This window comes from Oncorhynchus clarkii, chromosome 18, assembly GCF_045791955.1.
Source record: "Oncorhynchus clarkii lewisi isolate Uvic-CL-2024 chromosome 18, UVic_Ocla_1.0, whole genome shotgun sequence".
In the NCBI taxonomy this organism is placed as follows: Eukaryota; Metazoa; Chordata; class Actinopteri; order Salmoniformes; family Salmonidae; genus Oncorhynchus; species Oncorhynchus clarkii.
Window position 1 is genome coordinate 12,084,028 of NC_092164.1, and position 16,328 is coordinate 12,100,355.

At 46.8% G+C, this 16,328-nt stretch overlaps 1 protein-coding gene across 1 annotated transcript in view; it reads right to left on the reverse strand.

Annotated features, from left to right (window-relative positions):
- Nucleotides 1-16,328, reverse strand: part of LOC139373956 (BCL-6 corepressor-like) — a 101,128-nt gene that overhangs the window by 63,085 nt on the left and 21,715 nt on the right. Inside the window, exons 6-9 of the mRNA XM_071115039.1 lie at nt 10,714-11,127; nt 9,554-9,856; nt 5,835-6,388; nt 566-844 (exon numbers count right to left, since the gene is read on the reverse strand). Of these exons, the coding sequence (XP_070971140.1) occupies nt 566-844; nt 5,835-6,388; nt 9,554-9,856; nt 10,714-11,127 (1,550 nt within the window). The remainder of the gene's footprint in view (nt 1-565; nt 845-5,834; nt 6,389-9,553; nt 9,857-10,713; nt 11,128-16,328) is intronic.

Here is a 16,328-nt window from a genome sequence, read left to right on the forward strand (position 1 = left end):
GTACAGCCCTTCAAACCAACACACTAGCACCCTGTACAGCCCTTCAAACCAACACACTAGCACCCTGTACAGCCCTTCAAACCAACACACTAGCACCCTGTACAGCCCTTCAAACCAACACACTAGCACCCTGTACAGCCCTTCAAACCAACACACTAGCACCCCGTAGAGCCCTTCAAACCAACACACTAGCACCCTGTACAGCCCTTCAAACCAACACACTAGCACCCCGTAGAGCCCTTCAAACCAACACACTAGCACCCTGTACAGCCCTTCAAACCAACACACTAGCACCTCGTACAGCCCTTCAAACCAACACACTAGCACCCTGTACAGCCCTTCAAACCAACACACTAGCACCTCGTACAGCCCTTCAAACCAACACACTAGCACCTCGTACAGCCCTTCAAACCAACACACTAGCACCCTGTACAGCCCTTCAAACCAACACACTAGCACCCCGTAGAGCCCTTCAAACCAACACACTAGCACCCCGTACAGCCCTTTAAACCAACACACTAGCAACCTGTACAGCCCTTCCACATATGTTATCAAATCATCTTACCTCGTATCCTAGGCGGGAAGCCCTCTGGAGCAGGGTCTCTCCTGCGTTCTTGTTGACGATGAGCCTGCGGGCCTCAGGAGGCATGGGTCGGCTGGCAGGGGTAGAAGTGGGCACCGGGGGGTTGGAGGGGGTTGGCGTGCGGTCCTGGGTCTCTGTAGGGCTGGGCAGAGGGCTGAGCTGGGGGGGCGGGGTGAGAGGGGGGGCGGGGGAGGAGTGGGAGTAATCCGACAGGGATGAAGACCTCCTCCGCTTCTCGCTGCATCGCTTTTCCTTGACCTGCTGTGTGTGATGGGGGGAGGGAGAGAGAGGGAGAACGTAATAAGAGTCTGCATGTCAGATCTTCCACACACATACTGAGATATCCTCTTTCCTGTGTGTGTGTGTGGCTCGAAAAGACGCTGCCCTACAGGCTCGTCCCATACTGACACACCTGACACATGGCCGTGGAGTGGGGGAACAACAGAACAGAGGAGAGAAAGAGTCTGAAAGAGGAACACGATACTGAGGTTATCAGAGCGCTGTCCGTCTTTCAGACTCCCCTTCCCTCTATTTTTACAGTCTGAGCTGCTCTCTTCCACCCCCCCTCCGTCCTCACCCTCTCTGCGGAGGTTATCCTTTATGCCGTCCTCCACTTCCTTTCTTCTCTCACCCTCTCACTCCCTTTCTCCTCTCCTACTCCTTCCTCTCCCTCTATGGAGATTAGGGTCGCTGGTCTAGTCTAGGGTGAAGTGCTAATTATTCCCGACCACAGGTTGTGTGTGTGTGTGCACTGCGGGTCCTACACACACACACACACACACACACACACACACACACACACACACACACACACACACACACACACACACACACACACACGTGGTGGCTGCGCGGTGGCGGGGCTAATAAATGTCAGTGCTTCTCCAGGGGCCCTGGCCGTGGCCTCGCAAAGTCATTTATAACCATGAGCACTGGCTTGTCACAGAGAGATGGGGGGGGGAGCGAGAGCGTGACTTGACTGCCCACCGCCAGAAATGCCCCAGGATACACGCGCACCCAATTGTTACTCCAAAATGTAAAGCTCCTAACAAAAAGCTGATTTTCTCATACGCTACCTTTGTAACACTGTTATAAGTTAAGCAAAGACAGCCATTATTGCAACACACTGCAGTTACAAATTCTACTCATATAACTTCAACACTGCAGTTACAAATTCTACTCATATATTTTCAACACACATTCCTGATGGTTGGCCAGTTAGTTAGCATCAATAGTTGATGGTTGGCCATCCAGTTAAAAACCTCTTGAGTGCAGGGGGCAGTATTTTGATGTTTGGATGAAAAACGTACCCAAATGAAACTGCCTATTTCTCAGGCCCATAATCTATAATATGCATATAATTGTCAGATTAGGATAGAACACACTCTAAAGTTTCCAAAACTGTCAAAAATATTGTCTGTGAGTATAACAGAACTGATATTGCAGGCGAGAACCTGAGGAAAATCCAACCCGGAAGTGCTGTTTTTCCTGAAAGCTCCCCGTTTCATTGCCTGCCTTCGCTCCATTTAAAGGGATATCAACCAGATTCCTTGTCCTATGGCTTCCCCATGGTATGAACAGTCTTTAGACCTAGTTTCAGGGTTTTATTTTGAAAAATGAGCGAGAAAGATCACATCGCGTCATTGGATGGCTGGGTGCCAGCAGCGTTTTGCATGCGCAACTGCTTGGAGCAGACATTTTCTCTCTGTCCTATTGAAGAAGCTACAGTCCCGGTTGAAATATTATCGATTATATTTTGTAAAAACAACCTTAGGATTGATTATAAAAAACATTTCACATGTTTCTACGAACTTTACGGATACTATTTGGAATTTTCCTCTGCTCCGTCGTGACTGCTCGAGCCTGTGGATTTCTGAACATAATGCGCCAACCAAATGGAGGTATTTCTTTATGGAACAAAAGGAACATTTATTGTGTAACTGGGAGTCTCGTGAGTGCAAAAGTCCGAAGATCATCAAAGGTAAGCGATTAATTTTATTGCTTTCCTGACTTTCGTGACCAATCTACTTGGCTGCTAGCTGTTTGTAATGTTTTGTCTACTGAGAGAGATGTCCTTACATAAACGCTTGGTATGCTTTCGCCGAAAAGCTTTTTTGAAATCTGACACGCCAGGTGGATTAACAACAAGCTAAACTGTGTTATGCTATATTGCACTTAAAATTAAAAATGTTTAGTATTTGAATTTGGCGCTCTGATATTGACAAAAATGATCCCGGTAACGGGATTGGTGCATCAATAAGTTAATATCAATAGTTGATGGTCGGCCATCCAGTTAATATCAATAGTTGGTTGGTTATCCAGTTAATATCAATAGTTGGTTGGTTATCCAGTTAATATCAATAGTTGATGGTTGGTTATCCAGTTAATATCAATAGTTGGTTGGTTATCCAGGTAATATCAATAGTTGATGGTTGGCCATCCAGGTAATATCAATAGTTGATGGTTGGTTATCCAGTTAATATCAATAGTTGATGGTTGGTTATCCAGTTAGTGTCAATCGTTGATGGTTGGTTATCCAGTTAGTATCAATAGTTGGTTGGTTATCCAGTTAATATCAATAGTTGGTTGGTTATCCAGTTAATATCAATAGTTGGTTGGTTATCCAGTTAATATCAATAGTTGATGGTTGGTTATCCAGTTAATATCAATAGTTGGTTGGTTATCCAGTTAATATCAATAGTTGGTTGGTTATCCAATTAATATCAATAGTTGGTTGGTTATCCAGTTAGTATCAATAGATGATGGTTGGTTATCCAGTTAATATCAATAGTTGATGGTTGGTTATCCAGTTAATATCAATAGTTGGTTGGTTATCCAGTTAATATCAATAGTTGGTTGGTTATCCAGTTAATATCAATAGTTGATGGTTAGTTATCCAGTTAATATCAATAGTTGGTTGGTTATCCAGTTAATATCAATAGTTGGTTGGTTATCCAATTAATATCAATAGTTGGTTGGTTATCCAGTTAGTATCAATAGTTGATGGTTGGTTATCCAGTTAATATCAATAGTTGATGGTTGGTTATCCAGTTAATATCAATAGTTGGTTGGTTATCCAGTTAATATCAATAGTTGGTTGGTTATCCAATTAATATCAATAGTTGGTTGGTTATCCAGTTAGTATCAATAGTTGATGGTTGGTTATCCAGTTAATATCAATAGTTGATGGTTGGTTATCCAGTTAGTATCAATAGTTGATGGTTGGTTATCCAGGTAATATCAATAGTTGATGGTTGGTTATCCAGTTAATATCAATAGTTGATGGTTGGTTATCCAGTTAATATCAATAGTTGATGGTTGGTTATCCAGTTAATATCAATAGTTGGTTGGTTATCCAGTTAGTATCAATAGTTGATGGTTGGTTATCCAGTTAATATCAATAGTTGATGGTTGGTTATCCAGTTAATATCAATAGTTGATGGTTGGTTATCCAGTTAATATCAATAGTTGATGGTTGGTTATCCAGTTAATATCAATAGTTGATGGTTGGTTATCCAGTTAATATCAATAGTTGATGGTTGGTTATCCAGTTAATATCAATAGTTGATGGTTGGTTATCCAGTTAATATCAATAGTTGATGGTTGGTTATCCAGTTAATATCAATAGTTGATGGTTGGTTATCCAGTTAATATCAATAGTTGATGGTTGGTTATCCAGTTAATATCAATAGTTGATGGTTGGCTATCCAGTTAATATCAATAGTTGATGGTTGGTTATCCAGTTAATATCAATAGTTGGTTGGTTATCCAGTTAATATCAATAGTTGATGGTTGGCCATCCAGTTAATATCAATAGTTGATGGTTGGTTATCCAGTTAATATCAATAGTTGATGGTTGGTTATCCAGTTAATATCAATAGTTGATGGTTGGCCATCCAGTTAATATCAATAGTTGATGGTTGGTTATCCAGTTAATATCAATAGTTGATGGTTGGTTATCCAGTTAGTATCAATAGATGGTTGGCTATCCAGTTAATATCAATAGTTGATGGTTGCTACATCTAGATTGTTACCCTGAGTGTGACAACGTTTTATGTAAATATTACCTCCATGTATGAGATGATAAAATGCTATATTTTAAATGGGATCTGAAAACCTCTCCATATTTAGGCTCTGCATTCTGATTTGACACATTCTGAAGACACGTTAAATGAGTGTGACGCTTCTAAAAGAAAAGTAACATGAGAGACGTTACGATGCTTTCATGATATAGATCTGCACAGTGTGTGTGTGTGTGTGTGTGTGTGTGTGTGTGTGTGTGTGTCTGTGTGTGTGTGTGTGTGTGTGTGTGTTTGGACACGTCTGTCAGCGACGGCGCTCGCAGCAGCCAGCGAACGGCAAACAGGATACAGCCACCGCGTCTGCCCCGGAGAGATCTCTGGGTGTGTGTGAATACCGCAGCAGGCGGAAGGAGGAGGAGAAAGAGAGGAAAGGGAGCAGAGGGGCTCGGGGAGGAGGGGTGTGTGTGTGTGTGTACGTGGTGTGATTCTGCAGGTGCCGTGCTGACAGCTGCTGCGCTGGGTAATTCCTCAGGGCTGGACGGACAGACACACCAACACACACACACACACACACACACACACACACACACACACACACACACACACACACACACACACACACACACACACACACACACACACACACACACACACACACACACACACACACACACACACACACACAACAACTCCTGCAGTATACTCAGTATTGTGATCTACATAGCCAGAGACAAGGCTCTCACAGACATGACACCAGTCGAGGCCCATTCCCGCTCCCTGGGGTTGCTGTGTTTTGTGAAGAATGTGCTTCCGTCACACAGTCCAGACCTCTAGAGCACACTCACCCTCTACCCCCCTTTCCCTTCCTCCCTCCCTCACTCCTTCCATCCCTCCTCTTCCAATCTGGGGCGGATTGTGCTCAGAGCAGGGGGAGGTCACAGCAGCGACACACAAACACACACTCGCAGTGACCCCAAGCACATCTCCCTCTGAGCTTTCCCAGTGAGCTCCAATAAGCTCCATAATTGTAATAATCAACATGGTTGTGATTTGAAGCATATTTAAGGAGCTCTGCCCAGGGGGGATTTCAGCCAATGGGAACACACAGTGGAACACAGAGGACTCGATCTCTCACACACTGGGAGAGAGGATGACAAAAAAACAGAGAGAATGTTTCCACAAGAGTCTGTGCACAAAAGCGTGAAAAGGAGTGTGTGTGTTCCACTCACCTTATTCTCTCTCTCTTCCCTCAGTTCTTCATTCCCCAGCTTCTCTCTCTCCCGCTCTTCCCTCAGTTCTTCATTCCCCAGCTTCTCTCTCTCCCTCTCTTCCCTCAGTTCTTCATTCCCCAGCTTCTCTCTCTCCCTCTCTTCCCTCAGTTCTTCATTCCCCAGCCCCAGTCTCTCTCTCTCCCTCTCCCTCTGGCTGGTGTGTTTAGTCTTGCACTGCCGCTTGCCCTTGGGCTTGTCCTGGTCGCCGTGCCAACGGAGTCTGGGGGCCACTAGGTCCCCCGTTGGGTTAGGGTCATGGTCGGGGTGAGGGCCAGAGGGTCCCAGTCCCAAAGCGCTGGTCCTGCGGTGTTCTTTTAGCCTCTGTCTCTTGTCTGACAGCCGTGGAGGGCTGGGGGTGAGGGTGATGTGGGGGTGTGCAGGGGCCAGGGAGTGAAAGGGGGTGAGGGCAGGGGTGGTGGTCTGCAGGGGTGGTTTTCTGACAGGGGTGGTGGACGGAGTCCGGTAGAGGCGGTCCCGATGCGCTGGGGTCAGAGGAACAGACGGCAGCACACCTAGACAGAGGGAGGGATGGGAGAGGTTAGCAGATCAATCCCCGGCAAACAGAACCATCTCCCACAGAGAAAATACAACCAGCTAAATTACACTACAAATACTACTTATCCCCTGGCACTACTGGGAGTGGAGGCTTTTGTTCCAGCCCAGCACCAACACACCTGGTGGACCTGATAAAGATAGAATGGACTATTGTTTGTTTCAAGGCCATGTGCAACAGCCAACACCAGAAAAAAAGTATGTTCTTTCCCAAGCGTCTCTTTTTTTCTCGGATGAAAACAAAACAAGCATGTACTTTTCTCCAAGGTCTCGTTAGAGAACGTGATGAGACAGAGGGCTGGGACTGAATGCTAGAGTGACGTTCTCACGAAGACGTCGGTGGTATCTGGGGAATCTGATCTAGAGGAGGGGGTTATGGGATACAGGAGGGATATATGAAATATGACAGACAGAGAGGGAAAACAGAGAGGTGAGAGAGAGAGAGAGAGAGAGGTGAGAGAGAGAGAGAGAGAGGTGAGAGAGAGAGAGAGAGAGAGAGAGAGAGAGTGATTGCAAAAGGGCAGCAAGCCTGCGAGACAAAGAGCGCGCGAGTGAGAGAGAGCGAGTGGGGGAGGGAGAAGGAGCAGAACAAAGAGAGCAAGAGGGAGTGCAGGAGAGAGTGAGAGAGCGAGAGAAAACACAAGGGAGTGGGGGGAAGCGAGAGGAGGGTGTGTGTCAGCTGTTTTCCATTGCGTGCACCAACAGCGACATGAAACATACGAAATGACAGACCCTGGGTGCAGCTGCAATACACAGCGATACACACACTCATTTGCACGCACACACACGTGGTGAAGAGACAGAGAGGCGGTTTCAGAGAGCCAATGGGGAGGTTTAACTCGTCCATCTGGTAAATGATTTATCGTGCTGGGCGGGAGGCTCGCTGCAAATGGCCTTCCTCCTCCTCCTCTCTCCTCCTCTGAGGATATCCAGAGGGGAGAGGCCAATCCACCACACACACGCACTCGTTCTCACACTTACCTGGTCACACACCACAGCTCTTTCCTAGTAAATGGAGGAGGGGCTAAATGGTGTGAGGGAAAAATGACCCGTTCTATATTGTGTGCGTGTCTCAAGAACTCTATGGACAGACTGGGTACCATGACAACAATAGGCACATGTTCTGCTTAACACAATACAATTCCTATCTGCAGAGTGTGTGTGTGTGTGTGTGTGTGTGTGTGTGTGTGTGTGTGTGTGTGTGTGTGTGTGTGTGTGTGTGTGTGTGTGTGTGTGTGTGTGTGTGTGTGTGTGTGTGTGTATGTGTGTGTGTGTGTGTGTCAACCTGTCTCGCAGTATGCAGGGCGATGCCTATTATCCCCTAGCTACCTCTGACCCCCCCTCCCTCCCCCCAGCACAGGGAACAGTCCCCAGAAAGGTGTCACGCACTAAAGCATGTGTGGTGTGTGTGTGTGTGTGTGTGTGTGTCAACCTGTCTCGCAGTATGCAGGGCGATGCCTATTATCCCCTAGCTACCTCTGACCCCCCCTCCCTCCCCCCAGCACAGGGAACAGTCCCCAGAGAGGTGTCGCGCACTAAAGCATGTGTGGTGTGTAAACCGCTTCCCTTCTCCAATAAGGTGTAATTAATACCCTGTACTGTTGTGTTTCCTCCAGGGCTTAGAGGACCCACTTTAAACATCATGTCACCCCTCATCCTATTCAACCCCTTTTACACCAATCAAGGTCTAACAGGGCTCTTATCTGCCTGGGGTGGAGCTGCACATCTTCAAATGAGTCAACGTACCCTGACAAACCCTGGGACAACGTGGAGGAGCTTTGAACACACCTCTAAACGCCCTGACAAACCCTGGGACAACGTGGAGGAGCTTTGAACACACCTCTAAACGCCCTGACAAACGAGACTAATGGAAAGGGTGGGGGGTGTGTGTGTAGTGTCTGACTGAGCGGTGTGTGTAGCACAGGGGATGTGAAGGAGTGTGTGTGTCTGTTGCAAAGCGGATATCTATTTGTGGACCGTTGAGTGTGTGTGTGTGTGTGTGTGTGTGTGTGTGTTTGCTTGTAGGTTCGTTAAACAACCATTAGAATGCAACATGGATGAAAAGTGATTCAGAGAAGAGCAGTTTGACTGACACACACCTCTGCATGTTCCATACGTCAGAGGAGCCGTGAGTGCTCACACAGTTAGACTCTTTACTGAAGACAAGGAAGGAGGATACGATATCAAGGAGAGAGATAGGAGAAAGAGAGAGGCGAGAGAAGAAATGGAAGGAAATAAATCAGGGATGCTAAATTGGAGACGCTGAGATGAGAAAGTGAGAGAGAGGGGGAAAAAATACACTGGCTGGCGGAGAGAAAAACCCCCAGGAAAAAGCAGAGAGAGAGAACTGCTGGTTGAACTACCAGTGTTATTAACGGTGGAATCTCACGCCTCATTATGCCCAGGCACGAGTTGCCACGGCGATATCGTTTAAGTGCCAGAGAGAGGTAGTGGGAGAGAGAACGTTGTGTGAGAGAGAGCAAGAGAGTCAGACGGACAGAAATCTAGAGAGAAGGAGAGAGGGACAAGCCGTCTGTCACCCAGACAACCACTAACATATCCCCAAAACGGCTGCCTACTGCCTTTGTTACCACACCAACACCTGGTGTTTCACGTTCACTGCTCAGCCCACTCCCCTGACCTCTGTTCTCTCTGTACCCCCGAAGGGAACATACAACACGTAGACTACGCTAGCTAGCTGGCGACAGGCCAATCTTCAAGGTCATTTAGCCAAGGCAACACGCCCGTAGCCTACAGTGAAAAGGTGGAAAACGGGAGCAAAGCTCGTCCCCAAAATGTTTAACTAATAAAATAGGTGCAGTGAAATGTGCAGTGAAATACATTCATGGTGCTGAATGCAGTGAGTGACTCAACGCTACAGCGCTGGAGTGGCTTTTGTTGATGTTGAGTCAATAAAAGGTGGGGTTATTGTTCTTTATGGACGGTTGTAAAGAACATGATTATCATGCATTCCACATCCACACATCCCAATGCCTCCGTGACTCAACTGAAAACTGTTGTCAACATCTGCCAGAAAGGATGGTTGGATGGATGATTATTATACGAAAACCCAAACTCTAGAAGACCCAAAATAAGCCATTTTTATCAACTTTGTTTTAACGTACCTCGCTCGATGTCGCCGTGACCAAACGTTTCATGGCACCAGGCGTGGCCGTTGACCTCTGACCTGCGTTTCAGGCTCCGGTCTTCCTGTGAGGCAACCTTCCTGTCTGTGACGCCAACCTCGGGGCACCCGTTGGGCAGGGTCGTCGTCATGGCCATGCTTCCGTAGACCTCTGTCGACCTCTGGGTGGCGGCCTGCCATTGGCTGAGCTCCTGGGCGAGGCGGGGCTTGCTGAGTCGGAGGCCGGTCAGCTCGATACACACCTTGAGGTTCTTTAGTTCCTCTGGGACGGGGTCAGTGGGGCCTGGGGAGATGGACCACCAGGGGTTAAATCAACGTTTGGGAAACCAAGTCATTGTGGGTTAGATGATTTATGAAGTTCAGTCAGAGCAACAAGCTACTGGAGATGAAAGAGAAAAGACCCCATTGAGGCTGTGTAATGGTACACTGGAAACCTTCTCCATCTCTCCTGTTCACCGTCCCTCCCCAAATCCATCAACACTTTCAAATAGAAATAATATAATAATGAACGGAAAACACATGAAAACATATCTTTCTCTAATTACATTTGGGTGGAAAAATCCAGTTGATCCTTTCCATATAAAGAGGCACGAATTGTAACGAAATGCGCTTGAATCTAATGAATTTAGTTGCATTGGAAGCTCAGCTAATAAAAGAAGTTAAACATTTGTTTTTAAATGAAAAGCTGTGCTGTTGTGAAAGAGCTCACCTCCAACCCCCTGTTAACAACAAATGGGAGCAATTCCACAGAGTTTTAAATAAAGTAGCGATTCTCAGAATGTTATTTTGGGTTGAAACCAAACTGGTCTGTTTGTGAAGCACGACACCGCAGAGCCCCTTGACGAATCACAGCTGAGTGTGTGTGTGTTTGGTTTTGTGTAGGCAACTGAACACAAATCACACTACATGAAAAGACTGAGAAAGACACCACCACAAAAGAGAACGACAGAGGGAGAGAGGGAGAGAAGGAGTGAGAGAGCCCAGCCACATGAAAGCAGATGAATCCAGGCCGGGGAGAGAGTGATGACAGACAGGATGGGGGGATTCTCTTGTCACTGAGCGAGGGATGAGGAAGGAGGGAGAGAAAGAGGAAGGGAAGAATAATGGAGAGGTAAATAGATCCATGCCGAGGGCCCTTACCGTTGGTTAGCCTGGCTCTTTTGGATGGAACATCCATCGTCTCCTCTTTCTCCTCTTCTCTCTCATTTTCCTCCCGCTCTTTCCCCTGGCTGTCGGCCTGGAGTGGCTGGCACGGTTCCAGGGCATATGCGTGTTTCCTGCCAGGCACCGCGGTGGGCATGGAGGCTGGTATGGTGGGCATGATGCCAGGGTTGGCATCCTTCTGGGCCAGCCTTTCCACTGGGGCCGTGGGCAGGTTGGCAGACCGCTCCCGTGGGAGCACATACACCCTCTCCTCTTTTTCCAGCATCATCCCCCTCTTCCTCTCCTCCAGGTCGGGGCCAGCCTGCTCCCTCTCTCTGGGTGGGAGGCCCTCGGTGTGTGGGCATCGCTGGAGAACAGGCACTCTGTTGTTGGGGCACGTCAGCTGCACACCTGCACGCACACACACACAGAAGGGGGATAATCAAATACACTGAGCAGCACCGGAGAAACCACAGCACTCTCATCAAACTAAATCAGTTTAAAATGATGACTGTTGGTCCAGGCTCAAGACGAGGTAGAAAATACTCCCCACACAAACAGCAGCCACTAACCAGCCCAGCAACCACCCCTATGTTTGGCCGAGGCCCACCATGCTCTTCCCACACACAGAGGCAGCAAGAGAGGCAGCGAGAGAGAGAAGCAGAGAGAGAGAGAGAGAGGCAGATTGAGAGAGAGAGAGGCAGAGAGAGAGAGAGGCAGAGACAGAGAGAGGCAGAGAGAGAGAGAGAGAGAGAGAGAGAGAGAGGCAGCGAGAAAGAGAGGCAGAGAGAGAGAGGCAGAGAGAGAGAGAGGCAGAGAGAGAGAGAGAGGCAGAGACAGAGAGGCAGAGAGAGAGAGGCAGAGAGAGAGAGAGAGGCAGAGATAGAGAGAGGCAGAGATAGAGAGAGGCAGAGAGAGAGAGAGGCAGAGAGAGAGAGAGGCAGAGAGAGAGAGAGAGAGAGAGAGAGAGAGAGAGAGAGAGAGAGAGAGAGAGAGAGAGAGAGAGGCAGAGAGAGAGAGAGACTGGGTCTTTCCAACTCCCTGGGCTCAAATTAGCTTCAAACATCAGCTCGGGCTGGCTTCCAGCTCTGCCCCCTATTCCCACCCACTGCTGCTTCCAGCTCTGCCCCCTATTCCCACCCACTGCTGCTTCCAGCTCTTCCCCCTATTCCCACCCACTGCTGCTTCCAGCTCTGCCCCTTATTCCCACCCACTGCTGCTTCCAGCTCTGCCCCCTATTCCCACCCACTGCTGCTTCCAGCTCCCTCCCCTTCTCTCTGCCATCTCTCTTTCCCTCTGTCCTCTCTCACATTTCCAGACCTCCCTCCCTCCTCTGCATGTCCGGGGCTGTAAAAGGCTCCTTGAGAATGTCTCCAGGCTCTAAAGCAGCCGCTTGGATCAAAGGCAGCTGGTGGGGGTGTCTGCTCTCCATCGCCCGCTCTTTCTTTTTCCCCTTCTATCTTTCCACTCGCTTTCTCTCTCTCTCTCTCTTTCTCTGGCTTTAGCCCAGACCCTGGCTACATGCTGTGCTGCCTCACAGGGCTGCCCTTGTACTGGCCCTGCTCTGGGACACACACCCATCCCCCCAGGTCCTGTCCTGCCAGCGCCCCAAATATTTCTCCATCTGGCAAACAGCATCATATGACTCACGCCACTCCGCTCGGCACGGCGCGCACCCCATAACGACAGCGTCTGCGCCATGGCAACATGCCACCAAAGGGGGGGGGGGGGTCACCAAGGCAACGCGTGCCACTGCGTGCGATGTCCACTGGTTTCCAAAACATCCAGAGAGGAAGTTCACTCATGACGTGCACTATGCAATAACAGCTACAGTGGGGCAAAAAACTATTTAGTCAGCCACCAATTGTGCAAGTTCTCTCACTTAAAAAGATGAGAGAGGCCTGTAATTTTCCATCATAGGTACACTTCAACTATGACAGACAAAATTATTTTTAAAAATCCAGAAAATCACATTGTAGGATTTTTTTTGAATTTATTTGCAAATTATGGTGGAAAATAAGTATTTGGTCACCTACAAACAAGCAAGATTTATGGCTCTCACAGACCTGTAACTTCTTCTTTAAGAGGCTCCTCTGTCCTTCACTCGTTACCTGTATTAATGGCACCTGTTTGAACTTGTTATCAGTATACAAGACACCTGTCCACAACCTCAAACAGTCACACTCCAAATGGCCAAGACCAAAGAGCTGTCAAAGGACACCAGAAACAAAATTGTAGACCTGTACCAGGCTGGGAAGACTGAATCTGCAATAGGTAAGCAGCTTGGTTTGAAGAAATCAACTGTGAGAGCAATTATTTGAAAATGGAAGACATACAAGACCACTGATAATCTCCCTCGATCTGGGGCTCCACACAAGATCTCACCCTGTGGGGTCAAAATTATCACAAGAATGGTGAGCAAAAATTCCAGAACCACACGGGGGGACCTAGTGAATGACCTGCAGAGAGCTGGGACCAAAGTAACAAAGCCTACCATCAGTAACACACTACGCCGCCAGGGACTCCGCAAGTGCCAGACGTGTCCCCCTGCTTAAGCCAGTACATGTCCAGGCCCGTCTGAAGTTTGCTAGAGAGAATTTGGATGATCCAGAAGAAGATTGGGAGAATGTCATATGGTCAGATGAAACCAAAATCTAACTTTTTGGTAAAAACTCAACTCGTCGTGTTTGGATGACAAAGAATGCTGAGTTGCATCCAAAGAACACCATACCTACTGTGAAGCACGGGGGTGGAAACATCATGCTTTGGGGCTGTGTTTCTGCAAAGGGACCAGGACGACTGATCCGTGTAAAGGAAAGAATGAATGGGGCCATGTATCGTGAGATTTTGAGTGAAAACCTCCTTCCATCAGCAAGGGCATTGAAGATGAAACGTGGCTGGGTCTTTCAGCATGACAATGATCCCAAACACACTGCCCGGGCAACGAAGGAGTGGCTTCGTAAGAAGCATTTCAAGGTCCTGGAGTGGCCTAGCCAGTCTCCAGATCTCAACCCCATAGAAAATCTTTGGAGGGAGTTGTAAGGCCGTGTTGCCCAGCAACAGCCCCAAAACATCACTGCTCTAGAGGAGATCTGCATGGAGGAATGGGCCAAAATACCAGCAACAGTGTGTGAAAACCTTGTAAAGACTTACAGAAAACGTTTGACCTCTGTCATTGCCAACAAAGGGTATATAACAAAGTATTGAGATAAACTTTTGTTATTGACCAAATACTTATTTTCCACCATAATTTGCAAATAAATTCATTACAAATCCTACAATGTGATTTTCTGGATTTTTTTTCTCATTTTGTCTGTCATAGTTGAAGTGTATCTATGATGAACATTACAGGCCTCTCTCATATTTTTAAGTGGGAGAACTTGCACAACTTGTGGCTGACTAAATTCTTTTTTGCCCCACTGTATATGCCGTGCACTATGCCATAACAGCTACATGCCGTGCACTATGCCATAACAGCTATATGCCCTGCACTATGTCATAACAGCTATATGACCTGCACTATGTCATAACAGCTATATGACCTGCACTATGCCATAACAGCTATATGACCTGCACTATGTCATAACAGATATATGACCTGCACTATGTCATAACAGCTATATGACGTGCACTATGTCATAACAGCTATATGACCTGCACTATGCCATAACAGCTATATGCCCTGCACTATGTCATAACAGCTATATGACCTGCACTATGCCATAACAGCTATATGCCCTGCACTATGCCATAACAGCTATATGCCCTGCACTATGCCATAACAGCTATATGCCCTGCACTATGCCATAACAGCTATTTGCCCTGCACTATGCCATAACAGCTATATGACCTGCACTATGTCATAACAGCTATATGACCTGCACTATGCCATAACAGCTATATGACCTGCAATATGTCATAACAGCTATATGCCCTGCACTATGCCATAACAGCTATATGACCTGCACTATGCCATAACAGCTATATGACCTGCACTATGTCATAACAGCTATATGCCGTGCACTATGTCATAACAGCTATATGACCTGCACTATGTCATAACAGCTATATGACCTGCACTATGTCATAACAGCTATACGCCCTGCACTATGTCATAACAGCTATATGACCTGCACTATGCCATAACAGCTATATGACCTGCACTATGTCATAACAGCTATATGACCTGCACTATGCCATAACAGCTATATGACCTGCACTATGTCATAACAGCTATATGACGTGCAATATTCCGTAAGAGCTATATGACCTGCACTATGTCATAACAGCTATATGACCTGCACTATGCCATAACAGCTATATGACGTGCACTATGCCATAACAGCTATATGACCTGCACTATGCCATAACAGCTATATGACCTGCACTATGCCATAACAGCTATATGACCTGCACTATGTCATAACAGCTATATGACGTGCAATATTCCGTAAGAGCTATATGACCTGCACTATGTCATAACAGCTATATGACCTGCACTATGTCATAACAGCTATATGACCTGCACTATGTCATAACAGCTATATGACCTGTACTATGTCATAACAGCTATATGCCCTGCACTATGTCATAACAGCTATATGCCCTGCACTATGCCATAACAGCTATATGACCTGCACTATGCCATAACAGCTATATGACCTGCACTATGTCATAACAGCTATATGCCCTGCACTATGCCATAACAGCTATATGCCCTGCACTATGCCATAACAGCTATATGACCTGCACTATGCCATAACAGCTATATGACCTGCACTATGCCATAACAGCTATATGACGTGCACTATGCCATAACAGCTATATGACCTGCACTATGCCATAACAGCTATATGACCTGCACTATGCCATAACAGCTATATGACCTGCACTATGCCATAACAGTTATATGACCTGCACTATGTCATAACAGCTATATGACCTGCACTATGTCATAACAGCTATATGACGTGCAATATTCCGTAAGAGCTATATGACCTGCACTATGTCATAACAGCTATATGCCGTGCACTATGTCATAACAGCTATATGACCTGCACTATGTCATAACAGCTATATGACCTGCACTATGTCATAACAGCTATATGCCCTGCACTATGTCATAACAGCTATATGACCTGCACTATGCCATAACAGCTATATGACCTGCACTATGTCATAACAGCTATATGACGTGCAATATTCCGTAAGAGCTATATGACCTGCACTATGTCATAACAGCTATATGACCTGCACTATGCCATAACAGCTATATGACGTGCACTATGCCATAACAGCTATATGACCTGCACTATGCCATAACAGCTATATGACCTGCACTATGCCATAACAGCTATATGACCTGCACTATGTCATAACAGCTATATGACGTGCAATATTCCGTAAGAGCTATATGACCTGCACTATGTCATAACAGCTATATGACCTGCACTATGTCATAACAGCTATATGACCTGCACTATGCCATAACAGCTACATGCCGTGCACTATGTCATAACAGCTATATGACCTGCACTATGCCATAACAGCTATATGACCTGCACTATGTCATAACAGCTATATGACCTGCACTATGTCATAACAGCTATATG